Here is a 21,410-nt window from a genome sequence, read left to right as displayed (position 1 = left end):
ACATGGGTCTGTGCTGGGGCTTCAACTTTTTACGATTTACATCAATGACTTAGATGAGGGGAGTAAATACATGGTAGCTAAATTTGCAGATGACACAAAGATAAGTAGCAAAGTATGTTGTGAAGAGGACATGAGGAGGTTGCAGATGGATATAGATAGGTTGAGTGAGTGGACAAGGATCTGGTAAATGGAGTTTAATGTGGGGAAATGTGAAATTGTTCACTTTGGCAGAAAGAACAAAAAAGGAGAGTTTTACTTAAATAGAGAACGGCTGCATAATTCTAAGGTGTAGAGGGATCTAGGCGTTCTAGTACATGAGTCACAAAAAGTTAGTATGCAGGTACAGCAAGTAATTAAGGCAGTTAATGGAATTCAACCCTTTATTACGAGAGGGATTAAACAAGTAAGGATGTTATGCTTCAGTTATACAGGGCATTGGTGAGACCACATCTCGAATACTGTGTGCAGTTTTGGTCTCCTTATTTTTGGAAGGATGTAAATGCATTGAAGCTGGTTCAAAGGAGGTTTACTAGATTGATACCTGGAATGAGTGGGTTGTCTTATGAGGAAAGGTTGGACAGACTGGTTGGCCTGTTTCCACTGGAGTTTAAAAGAGTGAGGGGTGATTTGACTGAAGTGTACAAGATCCTGATTGGCCTTGACAAGGTGGATGTTGAAAGGATGTTTCCTCTTGTGGCTGAGTCCAGGACTAGGGGGCACTGTTTTAAAATTAGGACAGAGGTGAGGAGAATTTTTCTCTCTCACAGGGTTGTGCGACTTTGGAACTCCCTGCCTCAGAAGGTGGTGGAGGCGGGGTCTTTGAATATTTTTAAGGCAGAGGTAGATAGATTCTTGTTAGGCAAAGGAATCAAAGGTTATCAGGGTTAGATGGGAATGTGGAAATCGAAACACAAGAAGATCAGCCATAATCTTATTCAATGGTGGAGCAGGCTCGAGGGGCTGAATGGTCTACTCCTGTTCCTATTTCTTATGTTGTCATTTATTGCCCATCCCCATGTCCATCACTACGAGTGGCTCGGTATCACCACTACTGTCCGAACTTGCCAAGTCCTAAAGGACATGGCTGCTAGACTGGGTATTTGGCAGTTGATGAGTGATCCAAGAGGGAAAACTCATGACCTCTTGACCTCATTCGCAGCAATCCACCTGTCGCAGTGCATCTTTCCATAGAACCATAGAGAAGTTACAGCACAGAAGGAGGCCGTTCTGCCCATCTTGTTCATGACAGCCCAAGGACACCCAGGTGCCCTTTCTAATTCCACCCTCCTGCACCCGGCCCATAGCCCTGCAGTTTACAGCACTTTAGATGCAGATCCAGGTACTTTTTAAAGAGTTTAAAGTTTCTGCCTCTACCACCAGCTTGGGCAGCGAATTCCAGACACCCACTACCCTCTGCGTAAAAAAGTTCTTCCTCATGTTCCCCCTACACCTTCTGCCACTTATCTTGAATCTATGTCCCCTGGTTCTAGAATTCTCCACCAAGGGAAACAATCTTTTCCTGCCCACTCTATCTATTCCCCTCATAATTTTGTACACCTCAATCAAGTCACCTATCAGCCTTCTTTGTTCTAAGGAAAATAACCCCAACCTATCCAATCTCTCCTCTTGGCTACACTTTTCTAACCCTGGCAATATGTCAATATTGGTGGGAGCAGCCACAACAAAGTCCTCAGGGAGACAAAGTCCTGTCTAGACAATGAGCCTACCCTCCATCATGTTGTGTTAGTCACAATAAGGCTGTGGTGGAAGAATTCATCCAGGCTGGTCTTTTGGTTTAAGCTGGTTTATTTTCAAGACAACTCCTCAGTGCTACTGACTTCCAAGTAGGTTCTACACAAAGTGTTCCAGCTGTATCTTTTATTCTATTTAGATGGGATAATTAACGCCCATCACCTGTTTAACTAGCAATTGGTTTTAACAAGGTGATTGCCATATTAACATTATGTGGCACTACCATTATGCTAAATGGGACACATTTCAAAAGAGCAAGCAATGTAAGACTGTGCAACCATGAGGTGCTGTGGGCCATCAGCAGCAGCAGAATTGTACTCGACCTCAATCTGTGGCATATCCCTCACTCTAATATTACTACCAAGCCGGGGATCAACTCTGGTTCAAAGAAGAGTGCAGAAGGGCATGCCAGGGGCAGTACCAGGCATCCCTAAAATTAAGATGTCAACCTGGTGAAGCTACAACACAGGACTATGTGCATGGCGAACAGCGATAAACAGAGCTACACAATTCCACAACCAATGGATCACATCAAAGCTGTGCAGTCTTGCCACATCCAGTCCTGAATGGTGATGGACAATTAACAACTCACTGGAGGAGGCAGCTCCACAAATATCCCCATCCTTAATGATGGAGGACCCCAGCACATCAGTGCAAAGGGCAAGGCTGAAGCAGTTGCAAACATCTTCAGCCAGAAGTGCCGAGTGGATAATCCAACTTGGCATCTTCCTGAGGGCTTCAGCATTACAGATGGCAGGCTTCAACCAACTTGATTCACTCCACGTGATATCAAGAAACAGCTGAAGGCAATGGGTACTGCAAGGGCTATGGGCCTTGACAACATTCAGGCAATAGTACTAAAGACTTGTGCTCCAGAACTAGCCGCTCCCCCTAGCCAAGCTGTTCAGGCACAGCTAGAAAGCTGGCATCTAGCCAACAATGTGGAAACTTGCCCAGGTATGTTTTGTCCACGAAAAGCAGGACAAATCCAACCCAGCCAACTAACACCCAATCAGTCTACTCTCGATCATCAGCAAAGTGATAGAAGGGATCATTGATAATGCTATCAAGTCGCACTTACTCAGCAATAACATGCTCACTGATGCAGTTTGTGTTCTGCTAGGACCACTTGTCTCCCGACCTCATTACAGCCTTGGTCCAAAGATGGGTAAAAGAGCTGAACTCAAGAGGTGAGTGAGTGACTGCCCTCGGCATCAAGCAGCATTTTACCAAGGGGCATAAGGGAACCCGAGCAAAACTGGAGTTAATGGGAATCAGGGGGAAAACTCTTCACTAGTTGGCATCATACCTAACACAAAGGAAGGTAGTTGTAGTTGTTGGAGGTCAATCCTCTGTCCCAGGACATCACTGCAGGAGTTCCTCAGAGCAGAGTTTAAGGCCCAACCACCTTCAGCTGCTTTTCATCAATGATATTCCTTCCATCATCAGGTCAGAAGTCAGATATTCACTGATGGTTGCACAATGTTCAGAACCATTCACAATTCCTCAGATAGTGAAGCAGTCCTTGTCCATTTTCAGCAAGACCTGGACAATATTCAGGCTTGGACTGAGAAGTGGCAAATAACATTTGCACCAAACAAGTGTCAGGCAATGACCATCTCTAACAAGAGAGAATCCAACCATCTCCCCATGACATTCAATGGCATTACCATCAGTGAAGCCCCCACTATCAACATCCAGGGTATTTAACCAGAAACTAGACTGGTGGCTATAAGAGCACATCAGAGGCTAGAAATTCTACTGCAAGTAGCTTACCTCCTGACTCCCCAAAGCTTGTTGACCATCTACAAGGCACAATGCAGATGTGTGATGGAATACTCTCCACTTGTGTGGCTGAGTGCAGCTCTAACAACACAAGAAGCTTGACACTAACTAGGACAAAGCAACCCCATCCACCACCTTAAGCATTCACTCCCTCCACCACCGATGTACTATGGCAACAATCTGTACCACCTACAAGATGCAGTGCAGCAACTCACCAAGGTTCCTTCGACTGTACCTTCCAAACCCGTGACCGCTATAATCTAGAAGGACAAGGGCAGCAGATGCATGAGAACAGCAACACCTGCAAGTTCCCCTCCAAGCCACACACCACATTATGGAATTATATCACCGTTCCTTCAATATCTCTGGATCAAAATCCTGGAACTCCCTAACAGCACTGTGGATGCACCTACACCACATGGACTGCAGCAGTTCAAGGCAGCAGCTCACCACCACCTTCTCAAGGGTATTTAGGGGCGAGCAATAAACGCTGGTCTAGCCAGCAATGGCCACATCCCATGAACAGATACTTAAAAAAACTGCCCTGGGGGTGTGGATTTGATGTCCTGGCTGCCTTTCAAAGCACTAATGGATTCTGTACTGCAGAGTCTGATTACACAGCAGTCCTAGGGGATAGGAGTTTGATGGATTTGCTAGATTTATGAGCTTCTAAAGAGGATAGTCATTTTTAAAATGCCTATTCAAGTGCTGTTTAGTCATTTGGACAGATTTTTGAGCTTTTCAGTGACTTCCAAACATTATTGTCAGTTTTGTTCTTTTAAGTGGGGACTGGGTTAGGAAGGCAAGGTGGAATTAAAGTGGAGTTAACTAGGGGGTGGGGGATTTGAGGATTGAAGGGAGTGAGGGGAGTGAGGGAGGATGAGGGAAGTTGAAAGGGGGAGATAATGCCATTAAGGGAGTGAGAGTGAGGGGAGCTTCACACTAATTTGAAGAACTAGTCTGATGCCTCGGAAAATGGGCCTTGCAACTTGGTTGCCTTGGCGTCAGTGAGCCTCCCTCTCTGCGTCGGAGAAAGGCCCAACTCCAGGCCATCCCGCCCTCCAGGAGATATAAATCCTGCCTGCTGGCACTGTAGGACGTCAGAAAAATTCCCTGACTCCCGATTCTTGCCTCCGTGATAAAAGTCCAGTGTGTTGAGTATAAAAGCAGGGAAGTTATGCTGAACCCTTACAAAGCTCTGATTAGGCCACAACTAAAGTATTGTGTCTATTTCTGGTCACCACACTTCACAAAGGATGTGAGGATCCTTGAAAGGGTGCAGTGGGGATTTACCTGAATGGTTGCAAGATGAGGGATTTTAGCTACAAGGTTAGGTTGGAGGAGCTGGAGTTGTTCTCCTTGGAGCAGAGGAGATTCAGGGGAAATTTGATAGAGGTGTATAAAAGCATCACGGGTTTAGATGAGGTAGACAAAAAAATGCTGTTCCAATTAGTTGATGGTACAAGATCTACAGGACACAGATTTAAGGTTCTGTTCAAGAGATACAGGGAGGACAAGAGTAAGGTTTATTTTATGCAGCAAATGGTAATGACCTGGAACTCACTGCCAATGCGGGTGGTGGAAGCGGAGACGATCAATGATTACAAAAAGAAAATGGATGGGCACTTTCAGGGAATAAACTTGTAAGGCTATAGAGATGGAGTGGGGGAATGCAATTGATTGGACTGCCCTACTTAGAGGGGCATGGACGTGATGGGTAAAATGGCCTCCTTCCGTACCATTATGACTCTATGATCTAGAAGTTTGATGTTTATAGAAGCAGAACTGCCTGCAGCTCAAAAAGTAAAGGCATGCACAATCTTCATCTACAGCAACAGTAATACTTAATGCCCCATCACTCAAGTTTTGAATTGTGTTGATTTTTCCAACCAATTTTTACCTATTGAAAGTGCAATCTATGTCTAATGATATAAATCTTATCACAAATGCTAGTTTTTAAATAACTATAAAATTACCTCCCATGATGCCAGATCTGCTTTTCTCCATTTCAACCACATGGGGATGCACTCCCTTGTACACTGCATCACTCACAAACTGAGTGTTCTTCCTTGCTCGTTCTGTTACCAGATCATCAGATACTGAAGTGAAGCCCTTGCCTCTTGTCTTTTCAAAGTCTTCATGGTATTTAATCTATCAAAAAAACAAATTATAAATTATTAGTTAACTATTTCCTTGCTTTAGAAACCAAATAATTAGCATTTATCAAGGTCACCTAATTAAAGCATTAAAAATATAATATTTTTATACACTCAGAAGCAACCATGCAATCACACATTCTAATACTCAGCCATACACAGCTCCCTAACCACACGTACTGCCATCAAATTGCTTCACGCATGAAATCACTCAAACTGTGTGCAGTGGATCAGATATGTGAATGTTATACGAGCAGTGTTTGTGCTACAGAATATAGACACAAGGAGCTAGATTTTCATTTTTTTTTTATTAGACACATTCTTTTCAATATCATCCATCAGGAAAGGTTTAAAATAGTGATTCATGCCATAGGTGTTCATTTGCCAATGTAGTTTTAGTGCATAGTTTTGATTAATTTGCCAGAGTTCATTACCAACTGTGAAAGACAGCCAGTAGTAAAAAGTCAAACGCTGCTGTTAGAAAGCTTGCTCCACCATACCATGGAGATATTATTTTGTGTTTCACGGACACGTCTCATTTCTGGAGTGTCTAAAAGCTGAACCGGTTTGCCTTTCATTTTCTTCAGGTCATCACTGTACAGCACCTACGGACAACAAATTAACACACTGGGGTCACAAAATGTGAGCATAGCCCTGCAATATGTAATATGCTAAATCAAGCAAAAATCAGTAAATTGAATGCGACCAGACTTAAATAAAGGAGTATCTATTTACTAAAATATTGTTTAATAATGAGTAATTTTACATGGTTGTAATGTCCTATTTCTAGTCACCATTACGCTTTAATGATTTGAGAAAGCCAAATGTTTTTGATGGGTGTGGACACAGGACAAGACAGTTAAAAACAAAAAAAAACTGAGGACTTGCCGAGCTGACATTTGATTGATTCCTCTTGGCCCGTTCCATCTCAAGAGTAACGCTGACAGCAGTGCCAGTGCCAACCTGTTCTTTATATTTGACCTTGTATATAAGTATATAAATGGTTAATATTTTCCCATTTCCTTAAGGCTAGAATACCGTAACAATAAATGACCATAATTGTTCAAAAAGGGTTCATATAATTAGTTGGAAATCATTTCTGGTTTTTTTTTAGCAATTCTCAGTCTGAAGTGTTCCCTTTAAGAATTAATTTTATTATATAAACAAACCAAGCTGATGTTCTTCTGATTCTCTTTGACTTGCTTTAAATCATAAAGATCCGCAACTGCTGTTCCTTGTCCAATTTCTTCTTTGTATTTTACCTAGTCAAAATAGAAAGAAGTAACTGTTCTATCTCAATGAGTAAGAATTTGTCATGCTCATTAATCTTGACTTAGCAAAGTTAAACATACAATTAGACTAGTTTTGACTGGTTGTTTATTTTCTAAGGAACATTTAAGCATGTGAAAATAAATAAGTACTGTAATCACGGGTCTTTCTAAAAAAATGTATTCTGTTTTAAAAATAATACAATCCTGGGAACACTCAGCGGGTATAGCAGCATCTGCCGAGAGAGAAAGCGAGTTAGCATTTCATGTTGATAACTTTTCTTCAGAAATTATTCCCTTGTTGACATAATTCCCTTATTCTGCATTGTCTAGTTCACAACAAAAGGATCTTCAGTTTACTTTTTTTAATGACTCAAAAGCTGTTGCTTATGGGAGGATAAAATTGAAAAACAAGCCTTAATCCAGGAATGACCAAAGGAATGAGGGCACTACTCAGAAAGAGAAGCAAGAGACATCTTAGAATAATTGTTCCTCTTCACAGTACTCTTACCCAGTATCATCTATTCTTAACAGCAAATATGAAATCCAAAAACCACATAGAAAATATTTATAAGTATTGAAGCTACTTATCCAGATTTCTTAAACTTATTTACTCAATTGAAAACGTATTTCCTGCTTATTGCTGTAAAAGTAGCTTATATAATTATTTTACGTTTTTCCTCAATACTGCTAAGTTCACTTGGGATGAAAAGTGTCATTCAGTAAATACCATATATAAAAAGAGAATAAAACATGGAATCAGTACAAAAAAACCTAAAAAACAAATGCTGCCAATCAAAATCCATAAATGAGCCTAGCAGAAGTATTGAGGAATTACATAAAACAATTATATAAGTCACTTTTGATGCAAACAAGATAGAAACTTTGTACCAAATAAAATATAGATTAAGAAATCTGGATAAATAGTTTCAAAATGTATTTAAAATATTTTAAGGGTGTAATTTTAATTTTTTGTTGGAACAGATCTACCCCTGGTCACGTAATGCGTGTTTACCAACAAGAGTAACCCATGAGTGAACTTTAGACCTCTTGCCTGATGGAAAAGGGTAGTAGCATACCATGAATGGTGGGCAATAACTCAAGGCAAATTTTCTGCAGAGCTCCTACCAGCTAGAATAGCAGTTAGCTGCAAGTCCATTAAAAATGTTAATTGGGCACCTATGACCCCACCCCACCCCCGACTACCATTATTGGGTACAACAAGTGGATGTGTGCCATGCATGCTCTGACTAATATTAGGTGATCGTACAGCCAAAGAGGATCTCCCAAGGTGAGTTCTTCTTGATTTGTGAGGGGCCTAGAAGCGCAGGAGTATATATCCAGAGGTATGTGCTCCACTAGGCTCCCTATACCAGCCTGCGTCACAGTCACAGCCCCTCCTCCTCCTCCACAACAGATTGTGCCCATCATAGTCTGCCAACCCAATGCAAATGAGGCCCAGACCACAAAATGGACCAGGCCTTCACGCAGGATCGACAGGTGGTCAGATGGGATGTTCTATCAGTCAGTATTCTGAACTCTACCCTAAGGGAAATCCAATTCCAGAAGTGCTGCTACCATCAGTAATATCTGAAATTTATACTTAGCTGTAAAATGGCAAATGTCATCAAACATTTAATTTTCCAAATCTTTGGAGCATTAGCGGAAAGGCAGGGCTGACTATTGTATCAACTTGACAGCCAATTTCCAGATTGTCTTTTCTCCTGGCAGTGCTGCCAGTGGTGGAGGTTGATCTTGTCATGGCAGATAACAACAGCTCCCTGGGCACTTATATGCATGGCTACAGCTGGTGTTCAGACAGGAATCCAGCTGAAGATGACAGAATGTTTTGACAATCCAAAAGCAAAGCTTTTAAAAAGTAAAACACTCACTGAGTGGCAGTCTGATTATACACTAACAATAGTAAAAAAAAATGCACTGCAGTGCATGAAGAATCCTTGACAAATAAATTGCAATGGAAGTTTAGAATGTCTGCTCTATTCAATACAATATTTAAAATTTCTGTATTTTTATACAAGTATGCTTTGTGTTTTTATTTCGACTACAGAGAACAAGTACTTTATTCAGTGATCTTGAGAATACCTTTAATTTTTAAAATGGTTAGAATGTGTTTTAAGAATCTACCCTGCAGTAGCGAAGGAGGAATTAAAGCTTTCACCTTCTCTCAATGGCTAGAATGTGGCTAGGCTACTAAGAGTTTAATACTGAACTGGTCAAATCAGTACAGAACACATTTTTAAAGCTGTAAGGCATTGATGTCTAGCAGAATAACTCCTACCTACAGAACATATGTTGCCTACTAATGTAATTCCTAGCAGCCGTTATACTTTTGCCTGCACTCTTCAGCTCAAAATTTCTTTGCACCATAATTTTCTGCAAGTGTAAGCTCACACTGTGGCAAGGGAAACAATGCATCTGGGACCTCAGTGAAAGATGGGGCAATGGTATATCTCTTTTACCAATGAGATTCAAGAATTGAGAAAGAAAGAGGAACAACTGAAAAGAAAAATAATCAGAATGGGAGAATTAGAGTCAAATCAGGTAAAGAGAAGTAAAGATGGAGAAAGAAAGATTTGATTAAAAGAGAAAAAAAAGGTAGAAAGGAGAAGAAAGAAAAAAATTAAAATGTAATTTATTTTAGATTTCTAACAAATGGCTACAAGCAGGATTACGGTGTTACGGTGCAGCTGTGCACTGTTGGTGCTGTTGAACACCAAGGCAATCCATGACAAACACATTGACAGAAATTGTAAGCAGCTAGAAGAACTCTATTAATGATTATTGATCTGGAAGCTGAATTGCAGACACTGTGCAACATAAGGGAAGGGAAGAAATACCTGGACACTTTGTTCCAGAAGACGGTCACGCTCCTTAGAATAGGGTCGTCTGCTTTGGTCAGCAGTAAGGGACAGGAGGATGTGACCGAGTGTGTGGCAGGTAATGGGACCGAGCAGGCAGTATTGGAGGAGCCTCAGATTTTGCAGTTGACAAACAGGTTTGAGGTGCTCACAATCTGTGTGGACAAAAGTGAGGTCGGCAAGGTGGATGTGCAGGCTGGTCATAGCACCACGATAAAGGAAGCCATTCAAGCCAGAGGAACAAACACGCACGCAGTAGTAGTTAAGCAATAGTATGAAGAGGTGGACTGACACTGTTCTCTGCAGCAAAGAGCAAGAATCCAGAAGGCTGTGTTGCCTGCCTGATGCCAGGGTTCAGGACAACTGCTCAGGGCTGGAGTGGAATTTGCAGTGGGAGGGGGAGGATCCAGTAGTCGTGGTTCATGTAGGTACCAATGGCACGGGCAGGACAAGGAAGGAAGTTCTGCATAGTCAGTATGAGAAGCAAGGTACCAAATTAAGAAGCAGAATCTCAAAGCTAATAATCTCTGGATTATTACCTGAGCCATGTGCAAATTGGCATAGGACAAATGCACCCCTAGGTAGCAGCAACCACAATATGATTGAATTTTACATCCGGTTTGAAAGGGAGAAGAATGGGTCTAAGACTACTATTTTAAACTTAAATAAGGGCAACTATGTGGTTAGGAAAGCTGAGCTAGCTGAAGTTAACTGGGGTGCTAGGTTAGGGATAGGTCAATAGAGAAGCAGTGGCAGAAATTTAATATTTCAGAATAAGTATGTTCCTACTATAAAGAAAAATTCTAATGGGATGACCCATCATCCGTGGCTAACCAAATAAGTTAAAGAAAGCATCAAACTTAAGGAAAAAGCATATAACTGCGCAAAGATGAGTGACAGGTCAGATGATTGGTCAGAATATCAAGAATGGCAGAGAATGGCTAAAAGTTTAATCAGGAAAAAGAAATTAGAATATGAGAGCAAGGTAGCTAGAAATGTCAAAACAGATAGCAAGTATATAAGATACTGAACAGTATTGACAAGATGGAGGTGGAAAGGATGTTTCCTCTTGTGGGTGAGTTCAGAACTAGGAGGCACTGTTTTAAAATTAGGGGTTGGCCTTATAGGCCAGAGATGAAAAGAATTTTTTTCTGCGGGTTGTGCGACTTTGGAACACTCTGCTTCCAAAGGCAGTGGAGCCAGAGTCATTGAATATTTTTAAGGCAGAGGTAGATAAAGTTCTTGTTAGGCAAGGGAGTCAAATGTTACTGGAGGTGATGGGAATGTGGAATTCGAAACACAAACAGATCAGCCATGATCTTATTGAATGGCGCAGCAGGCTCGAGGCGCCAAATGACCTACTTCTGCTCATATTTCGTATGTTTGTCTGTTCATATGATCGAGTGTGAAGAGTTCAAATTGTTACTTTGATGGACCAGAGAGTTTGACTGGCTTTGTTTCAACAATTATCACTTCATTAAAAAAGTACTTTATCCCAACTTTCTGCAGTGGGTTTAATGGGTAATTAATGTGTAAATCCGACCAGTTTCTCAAAAATTATAGGAAGGCTACATGTGTGATACCGTTTGTGCAAACGGTGAAGCAGCATAAATCGATCAACAAATTCTGCAAATTTGCAACTTATGCATATCTCTTAATCTCCTGAACTTCCTGGCCATTTCGTGCATTAATACAATGTGTATCATTAACATTGCATCATTTTTCAGCCTATTATCCTCCATACCATTAAGTCCCATTTACATAAATAGAGTTAATATTTAATTTGACACATTACCCATATGCAGTTCATTTCTCAGGTAAGAACAAAGCATAAAAAAGAGCATGGGTGAGAGGGAAAGGGAAGAGAAGGAAAAAGATAATTACTAAACTAACTCACCACACTAATATTCTGCTGGTTTTCTTTAACACGTTTCATTTCTGGAGTTTCTTTTACTGCTGTACCAGGACCTACCTCCTCCTTATAAAGCACCTTTAATAATTGTTTTTATAAACATAAGGAAAAAATTATTACAGTAAGGTACAGTTTAGGCAGTTTGTGTGCATTCTCCGAGGTTTTATGAATGTTCATTAATGGTTTTATTAGCAATAGAACTTTTGCTGTACATACCGTAAATGAGCTCTATAATAAATGTTATATAAGCAGGGCTCTAAAATGAAATGCTTTCAGTTTACTCAACATGTTTCATTTTACCAGTTATGGTAGGAAAAATACATAGGACAATACCTCAGAATCTTAGCATATTCTGTGGCATTTGCAAATCAACAGATTGAATTTATATCATAACCCATGACAGCAAAACATTTATGAGTTTATTGGCAAGTTAAACCCAAAAGTGAGTAACTAGCTTGGACAGACTGCAGGTTCTACTATTGTGAATAAATGCGCAGCAGCACAGTGACTGAGTTCCATTTAAAGCTTTCAGTTTTCCTCTCTTTAATGGAGTGCCAACACAAGCAGCAGTTCCTGCAATTAAACTGTGTGTTTTGAGAAGCAATAATGTTGAGATCCAGGAAAATTTGGGATAGACCAAAAATACTTGAGGTTGGTCAGAATAAGAGAGATAGTACAAGATGGCAGACATTAATTATACTTATTTTTATCTATACTTAACATTCCTTTCAACCCAGCTGTTGCTGACAGATGAAGATTGGTCATCGTCCCTTCTCAGGCCCATGACCAAAGGTGAGCCAACAAGCTGGAGGCAAAAGGCCTGCCCAAAATTTGGCGTCAGGCCTCAATTCAATAACCTTAGTGAATTGCCAGCACCCGTCACAGGCAGTTCATCCAAGAAATGAAAATAGGGTGCTTGCCTTACTGGCATCAGCCTGAAGTCAAGTCCTAGGAGAGGTGGGGTGGGAAGGAAGGTGATTGCGAACTGTAGAGCAAAAATAACTTACATTGCTAAACCTCTTGCAGTTTTCTTTGGCGAGACGGATTTCTGGTGTTTCATTTACAGCTGTTACCTTGCCTTTAAGCAACTGTAAGTCTGCTGTGTACTTCAGCTATAACACAAAGTGAAATGGAATAAAGTGGTGGAGAAATGCCAATGATAAAAATGGGGTAATTTTTTCACTATGTGGCATTTAGTAATTTACAGCACCCAGCAAGGTAAGACATCATAGCACAATTACAATAAGTAACTCAGTAAGAAAATAAATAGTTGAATCCTATAAATGGCAATGCAGAAATTGAACCAGCAGACTTGATCGAAAATGGCAACTATCGCCTATGAATTGCTATTTGTGTGTTATTCTGAAGGGGCTTGACAGAGTAGACACTGAGAAATTATTTCCCCTGGCTGAGAATCTAGAACACAAGGGGGTAAGAGCTCAATCATTTAGGTCTTGGATAAGGAGAAATTTCTTCACTCAGAGGATTGTGAATCTTTGGCAATCTCTACACCAGAGGGTTGTGGATGCTCCATCATTGAATATATTCAAGGCTGGGATAGATAGATCTTTGATCTCTCAGGGAATAAAGGATATGGGGAGCAGGTAGAAAATTGGAGTTGGGACAAAAGATTGGCCATGATTGTACCAAATGGTGGAGCAGGCTTGAGCACCCAAATAGTCTACTCATGTTTCTATTTCTTATATTCATATTCAAGATTAACTGTGGGTTATTAAACATTTTGGAAGAGGCATAGCTTGCTAGTTTACTCTGTGGACTAAAATGTGGGCTTTTTATCCCATGGTAACCTAATGGCTTTTTTGTCACTAAGATTGAGGCCATCCGATCAACTGCCTCAGCTATATGCTTCCCTTCCCCTAGTCCACTGGGCCAAATTGTCTTGAAGGTCCCGCCGTGCCCTAGCCCTGAACTTCAAATCTTTCTCCAATTTCGCTCCTATCCCTCCTCGTGCTCTTTCTGAGCTCACTTTGTCCATGAGACTCACTTCCTACTGCCTAGATACTATTCCCACTAAACTGTTGACCACCCAGCTTTCCTTCCTGGTTCCCATGTTAGCGTGTCCTGTAATATGTGGGAAGTTGTGGACACTACTGGTGATCTAGAAAACCACATGTGCAGGAATTGCTACCAGCTGCAGAAACTTGAGCTCTGGGTTTCGGAGGCTGAGAACTATGTGGATGGCACATTCAGAGAGGTGGTCACACCGTAGGTCAGGGGCATGGAGGCAGAAAGGGAATGGGTGACCGCCAGGCAGTCCATGAGAACCAGGCAGGTAGTTTGGGAGTCCCCTGGGGTCCCGCTCACAAATTGGTTTTCCACTTTAGAAGCTGGTGAGGGCGTTGGTTCCTCACAGGAGTGCAGCCAGAGTCACGTTTGTGGCACCATGAGCAGTCTGGCGGTACAGGAGGTCGGGGGGGGGGAAAGAAGAAAGGAAAAGCAATAGTGATATGGGGTTCGTTAGTTAGGGGAACAGGCTGGCGTTCCTGCGGCCGTAGATGTTGCTCCAGGATGGAATGTTGCTTCCCTTGTGCCGGGGTCAAGGATGTCACAGAGCAGCTGCAGGACATTCTTCTGGGGGAGGGTGAACAGCCAGAGGCCATGGTCCACCTTGGTACCAATGACTTAAGTAGAAAGGGGGATGTGGTCCTGTAGACAGAATTTAGGGAGCTAGGTCGAAAATTAGCAAGCAGGACCTCAAAAGTAGTAATCTCCAGATTACTCCCAGTGTCACATGCAAGTGAGTACAGAAATAGGAGGATAAGCAGATGAATGCGTGGCTGGAAAGATGGTACAGGAGGGAGGGCTTTGGATTCCTGAAACACTGGGACTGGCTCTGGGGGGGATGGCACCTGTACAAGCTGGACGAGTTGCACCTGAACAGAGCCGGGACTGAGTTCCTTGTGGGGTGTTTTTCTCGCGCTGTTGGGGGTTCTTTAAACTAACACGGCAGGGGCGTGGGAACCAGGAGAGAATATTAGAGAGGAATTCCAGGGTGCACAAAATACTGAGAGAGACAGATAGCACTAGAGTAGAGAATAGTAAGTTAACAGGTGGAATCGGAGTAAGGGAGAAAGTAATGAAGTCTAAATCAGGGTTATGCTGCATGTATGTGAATGCACAGAGTATAGTAAATAAGATTGGTGAGTTACAGGTGCAGATTGCCATGTGGAATTATGATGTTGTGACAATAACAGAGATGTGGCTCAAGGAAGGGCAGGGCTGGGTGTTAAATATTCCTGGATCCAAGGTGTTCAGGAAAGGCAGGACAGGAAGAAAACAAGGAGGGGTGGCTATATTGGTTGAGGAGAGCATTGCAGTGCTGGAGAAAGAGGATGTCCCAGAGGGTTCAAGGACAGAATCAATTTGGCTACAGCTAAGGAGCAAAAAGGTTCAAACACGTTGCTCGGTGTAGTCTATAGGCCACTAACTTCTGGAAAGGTTGTAGAGGCACAAGTCATCAAAAAGTTCTTCAGCTTCAACTTCCATTCTGTTTGCGTCCTCTCCTTCAATATGGCCGTTTTGAAGGTCTGGACAAAGCGCTCCACTTCACCACTTGAGGATGGATGGTAAGGCAAGATGAGAATCTGCTTGATCCCATTGGTTTTCAGGAATGTTTGAAATTCACATGATGTGAACTGTGTGCTATTGTCAGACACAATCGGCTCCGGCAATGCAAAAGTAGTGAACACATGCTGGAGAGCAGCAATGGTTTTTGCTAAAGTAGTCAACTTCAAGGGAATAACATGAGGCCACTTTGTGTGGGCATTTACCACAATCAGGAACGTATGTCCGAGAAGTAGTGTGGCAAAGTCCACATTGAGTCCCTGCCATGGGTGGTCAGGCCAAGCCCATAGATGTAATGGGGCAGATGCAGGAGAAGATTAATTTTCTTGGCATGGAAGGCAATCACTGGCCATGTCTTCGATGTCTTTATCTAGATGTGGCCACCATGCATGTAGACGAGACAATGCTTTAATTTTGACGATTCCCATGTGACCAAGGTAAAGTTCTTTTAACACCGTTTGGAATTTTGGAACAACAACTACTCTGATTCCCCATAACAAACAAACATCTTGCAGAGTCAGCTCAAATCTGCACATGTAGTAAGGTTCAAGATCAGTAGTCACTGCTTGAGGTGCACACCAACCCTTGCGTGTGGAAACCTTTGGAGAGCACAGTATCCCTCAGCGTTTCAAGTCAAATTTGATCCGCTTTAACAGGTAACATGTCTATCTGGTTTACATTGAAGGCAGTGACTTCAGTTTGGGTTGTGGCGCTGTGGTGTAATGCAAATCTGGAAGGTGCGTCCGTGTTTGCATGATTCTCAGAAGAGCAGAATGTAATTTTGCACTGGTAAGCAGATAAGATCGGTGCCCACCTTTGTAGGCGTGCAGCAGCAAGTGTTGGGATTTGTGACTTCGGGCTAAGCAACCAGGTTAAAGGCTTGTGGTCTGTAATTAACACGACTTCATGTCCAAACAAATATTGGTGGAACTTCTTGACTCCATAGATTAGTCCAAGAGCTTCCTTCTCAATTTGGGCATAGTTTTGTTCTACCTCGGACAATGTGTGTGAGGCGTATGCAATGGGTCTTTCACTGCTATCAGGAAATGTGTGGGAGATGACAGCCAGGCTGACAGGCAACTTTTCATTGAAATATGCCAGAACTTTTAGTAGAAGTGAGCTCTCGCTCAAGTTCCTTGAAACTTTCCTGACAGGCTTGTGACCAATCCCATTTTGTATTCTTCTTTAGCAGATTATTCATGGTGCTGCCTTGGTAGCCAAACTGGAAATAAATTTGCCGTAGTAATTCGCAAGTCCCAAAAATGAACAAAGCTCCTTAACATTTTCAGTGATTTGGTAGTCACCACATATTCTGATAGGCCTGTCATCCTTCACTACTGGGTCTCTTGGAGCTGCCTACTCTGCATAATCACTTTCTCAATTATCTGAAAGTTTTCAAGTCATTCTAGTTCCTGCTCGATTTTCTGTCACATCGACTAGGGAACTGAACGTGGTTTGAAGAACCTTGGAGAAGCTTCGGCCTTCACAGCAAGTTTGGCTTCAATGTCTTTAATAAAACCAAGACCTTATTTGAAGGCATCAGTATGCTTGTCTAACAAGACTGCAACATGGGGTGGCAATGCACTTTGTTTATTCTATTCCAGTCCAACCGAATTTCTTTTAGCCAGTTCGGCAGGTTGACATGAGTGATGAACAATCGCCTTTCACAATAATAAGTGGCAACCTTGCTATTTGATCTCCATATTTAGCTTGAACGTACATTTTTCCAAGTATATTCACAGGCTCACCAGTGTAGATGCTAAGCTGGAGGAGGGTTTTCTCCAATGGATATTTCTTGAAAATTTCTCCCATGTTTTCTCTGAAGCAATAGAAACAGATGCTCCAGTGTCAATCTCCATTTCAACCATTTTACCAGTTAAGGCAATGCCAACCTTTAATTCTTCATCTAGTTCCAGATCAGACGGAATGCAATACAATTGCTCTTCTGCATTCTCGCTGTTAGTTTCACGTTCTGTCTCGTCTGAGCTCGCGTTACTTTAGTGTTTTGTTTCCAAGCAATGCATCTTTTTAAACTGCCTGTTTATTTTCAAGCGCGACTTGTCTGTGTGCTCCTCGTGATGCCTTTTTCTTGGTGGCACTGCTTTACTGTGATCAGCCTTTGATCTACATGCACACTGTATGTGTCCTTTTTTTCCACAGTAGCGACAATCAGTGGTTTTCCACTTACAGGCTTCTGCATTATGCCCTATTCCATTACAGCAGTAATATGTTTGGAAGCGAGTATACCCTGGCTTTACTATTTTAACTTCGGCACTGTTAGAATGCACTTTCAAATCTCCAGCTTATTTCTCTGCCATTTCGATGCCTTGCGCAATCTCGAAAGCTTTCTTCAGTGTCAACTCTTGCTTCGCGAACATTCTACGCTGAATTCTTTCATTTCTTAGTCCACAAACCAAGCGATCATGCAACGCTTCTTCCAAGTAACCTTTAAAGTCACAATGTTCCGCGAATTTTCTCAACTCAGCCAGGAACTGAGAAACTGATTCATTCTCATGCTGTTCTCTTCTCTTGACAATAATTGCTGGTCTGGGATCCAACTGCTTTTTCAAAACGTCCACAAGCTCTTTAAAAGCTTTTATCTGCTGGCTTGTCAGGAGCAATGAGATTTCTCAGTAAAATGAAGTAAAGTTTCATTCCAATGACTGTAAGAAACACTGAGGCCTGCTTTTCCTCTTCAATCTCATTCGCAATGAAAAACTGTTCCATTTGCTCAACATAAACTACAAAGTCCATGGCAGCTGGATCAAAAGCCTCTAAAGCTCCCATTTTTAAAAATTTATTCACGGGATGTGGGCATTGCTGGCTGGGCCAGCATTTATTGCCCACCCCTAGTTGCCCTTGAGGTGGTGGTGGTGAGCTGCCTTCTTGAACCACTGCAGTCCATGTGGTGTTGGTACACCCACAGTGCTGTTAGGGAGGGAGTTCCAGGATTTTGACCCAGCGACAGTGAAGGAACGGCGATGTATTTCCAAGTCAGGATTGTGAGTAACTTGGGAGGGGAACTTCCAGGTGATGGTGTTCCCATCTATTTGCTGCCTTTGTCCTTCTAGATGGCAGTGGTCGTGGGTTTGGAGCTTGCTGTCAAAGGAACCTTGGTGAATTCCTGCAGTGCATCTTGTAGATGGTACACACTGCACATCGGTGGTAGAGGGAGTGAGTGTTTGTGGATGAGGTGCCAATCAAGTGGGCTGCTTTGTCCTGGACGGTATCAAGCTTCTTGAGTATTGTGGGATCTGCATCATCCAGGGAAGTGGAGAGTATTCCATCACACTCCTGACCTGTGCCTTGTAGATGGTGGACAGGCTTTGGGGAGTCAGGAGGTGAGTTACTCGTCGCACGATTCCTAGCCTCTGACCTGCTCTTGTAAGCAGAGTATTTATATGGCTAGTCCAGTTCAGTTTCTGGTCAATGGTAACCCTCATGATGTTGATAGTCGGGTATTCAGTGATGGTAATGCATTGAAAATGAAGGGGTGATGGTTGGATTCTCTCTTGTTGGAGGTGGTTATTGCCTGACAGTTGTGTCGCGCAAATGTTACTTGCCACTTGTCAGCCCAAGCCTGGATATTGTCCAGGTCTTGCTGTGTTTGGACATGGACTGCTTCAGTATCTGAAGAGTCGCAAATGGTGCTGAACATTGTGCAATCATCAGCGAACATACCCACTACTGACCTTATGGTGGAAGGAAAGTCATTGATGAAGCTGCTGAAGTTTGGGCCAAGGAGTGGGCAGATAGGTGGCAAGTCAAGTTCGGTGCAGAGAGGTATGAAGTGATTCATTTTGCTCAGAAGAACATGGAGACACAATATAAGGGGTACAACTCTGAAGGGTGTGCAGGAGCAGAGGGACCTGGGTGTATATGTGCATATGTCATTAAAGGTGCCAGGACAGGTGGAGAGAGCAGTTAAGAAAGCATACAGTATCCTGGGCTTTATTATTTGGGGAATAGAACACAAGAGGAAGGAGATTCTTCCGAATTTAAAAAGAACGCTAGTTAGACCTCAGCTGGAGTTCTGTACAGTTCTGGGCGCCGCACTTTAGGAAGGATGTGAACGCACTGGAGAAAGTGCAGAAGTGGTTTACAAAAGTGGCTCCAGGAATGAGAAACTTCAGTTATGAAGATACATTGAAGAAGATGGAACTGTTCTCCTTGGAGAGGAGAAGGCTAAGAGGAGATCTGATAGAGGTGTTTAAAATCATGAGGGAACTGGATAGAGTAGATAGGGAGAAACTGTTCCTGCTCATAAAAAGATCGAGAAAGGGAGGGCACAGATTTAAAATAATTTGAAAAAAAAACAAATATGATGTAGGAAAAAACTTCTTCACACAGCAAATGGTTTGGGTCTGGAATGCATTGCCTGGAAGTGTGGTGGAGGTAGGTTCAATCAAGGCATTCAAGAAGGCATTAGATGATTATTTAAATAGAAACAATATGCAATGTTACGAGGAAAAGGCAGGAGGATGGCACTGAGTCATAATGCTCATTTGGAGAGCCGACACAGACACGATGGGCCGAATAGCCTCCTTCTGCACTGTAACAATATCACAGAATCATATAATTGTTAATAGTTCCCTCCCTTCAAGTACTGTCTCTCTTTCCTTCAAATCTGTCATCATCACCCCTCTCCTCAAAACTAAAACAACCCTTAACCACTGTGTCCTTGTGAAGCACAGACCCATCTCCAACCTTCCTTTCCTCTCCAAAGTCCTGGAACGTGCCATCATTTCCCAACTCCATCACCATCTTTCCCAGAATTCCGTGCTTGAATCCTCCAATCAAGTTTCTGCACCTGCCACAGTATTGAAATGGCTCTTATCAAATTCACAAGTGACATCCAATGTGGCTGTGACAAAAGGTAAACTATCTCACTTCATCCTTCTCAACCTGTCTGTACCTGTTGATATTTTTGGCCACATCATCCTCCTCCAATGCCTCTCCACTGTCGTCCAACTGGGTGGGACTGTATTCGCCTGGCTCCATTTTTATCTATCTAATCATAGCCAGAGAATCACCTACAATGGTTTCCTTTTCCCCTCCTACCTTTTTTGCCTCCTTTCTATCCTATTTTTCATCTATATACAGCCCTTCGGCAACATCATCTGAAAACAATGAAGCAGTTTTAACATTGACACTGACAACACCCAGCTTTACCTCACCACCATCTCTCTTGACCCTTCCACTATCTAAACTGTCACACTGCTTGTCAGATATCCAGTTCTGGATTAGCACAAGTTCCCTCCAACAAAATATTGGGAAGACCAAAGGCATTGTCTTCAGTGCCTGCCATAAACACTGATCAGCAGCCACCCAAAGATGAGCTTGTGATCATATATCAGTGCCACCGCTAAGCCTACGTATTTCCATCCTCATCCATGGTTTTGTTACCTCTCTAGACCTGATTTTTCTAACAGACTACTGGCCGGATTCTCAGCATCCACACCATGGCCCTTTGAAAATTCCAGCCCTAATGTGTCTATTAGTCCAGCACCCATTTAATGCTTCTTTTCGTCCTTAGACCATAAGACCATAAGACATAGGAGCAGAAATTAGGCCATTCGGCCCATCGAGTCTGCTCCACCATTCAATCATGGCTGAGAAGTTTCACAACCCCATTCTCCCACCTTCTCCCCGTAACCTTTGAGCCCCTTACCAATCAATAACCTATCTATCTCGGTCTTAAATACACTCAATGACCTGGCCTCCACAGCCTTCTGTGGCAATGAATTCCATAGAATCACCACTCTCTGGCTAAAGAAGTTTCTCCTCATCTCTGTTCTAAAAGGTCTTCCCTTTACTCTGAGGCTGTGCCCTTGGGTCCTAGTCTCTCCTACTAATGGAAACATCTTCCCCACGTCCACTCTATCCAGGCCATTCAGTATTCTGTAAGTTTCAATCAGATCCCCCCTCGTCCTTCTAAACTCCATTGAGTATAGACTCAGAGTCCTCAAACATTCCTCATATGGTAAGCCTTTCATTCCTGGGATCATTCTCGTGAACCTCCTCTGGACCCTCTCCAAGGCCAGAACATCCTTCCTGAGATACGGGGCCCAAA

The 21,410-nt window shown here is 42.5% G+C and overlaps 1 protein-coding gene across 7 annotated transcripts in view; it reads right to left on the bottom strand.

Annotated features, from left to right (window-relative positions):
- Window positions 1–21,410, bottom strand: part of nebl (nebulette) — a 397,411-nt gene that overhangs the window by 57,431 nt on the left and 318,570 nt on the right. For 5 of the 7 annotated variants that reach the window (XM_078538380.1, XM_078538376.1, XM_078538378.1 and 2 more), the window contains 6 exons: window positions 12,760–12,864; window positions 11,738–11,830; window positions 6,863–6,955; window positions 6,582–6,674; window positions 6,194–6,298; window positions 5,514–5,688 (listed from right to left, as the gene is read on the bottom strand). In XM_078538380.1, coding sequence (XP_078394506.1) covers window positions 5,514–5,688; window positions 6,194–6,298; window positions 6,582–6,674; window positions 6,863–6,955; window positions 11,738–11,830; window positions 12,760–12,864 — 664 coding nt within the window. The remainder of the gene's footprint in view (window positions 1–5,513; window positions 5,689–6,193; window positions 6,299–6,581; window positions 6,675–6,862; window positions 6,956–11,737; window positions 11,831–12,759; window positions 12,865–21,410) is intronic. The other 2 variants (XM_078538381.1, XM_078538382.1) reach the window with 1 other exon arrangement.

The sequence above is a fragment of the Cetorhinus maximus genome, chromosome 3, assembly GCF_964194155.1.
Source record: "Cetorhinus maximus chromosome 3, sCetMax3.hap1.1, whole genome shotgun sequence".
NCBI lineage: Eukaryota > Metazoa > Chordata > Chondrichthyes > Lamniformes > Cetorhinidae > Cetorhinus > Cetorhinus maximus.
The sequence above is the reverse complement of the archived record's forward strand: the minus strand, read 5'-3'. Positions and strand labels throughout refer to the sequence as shown.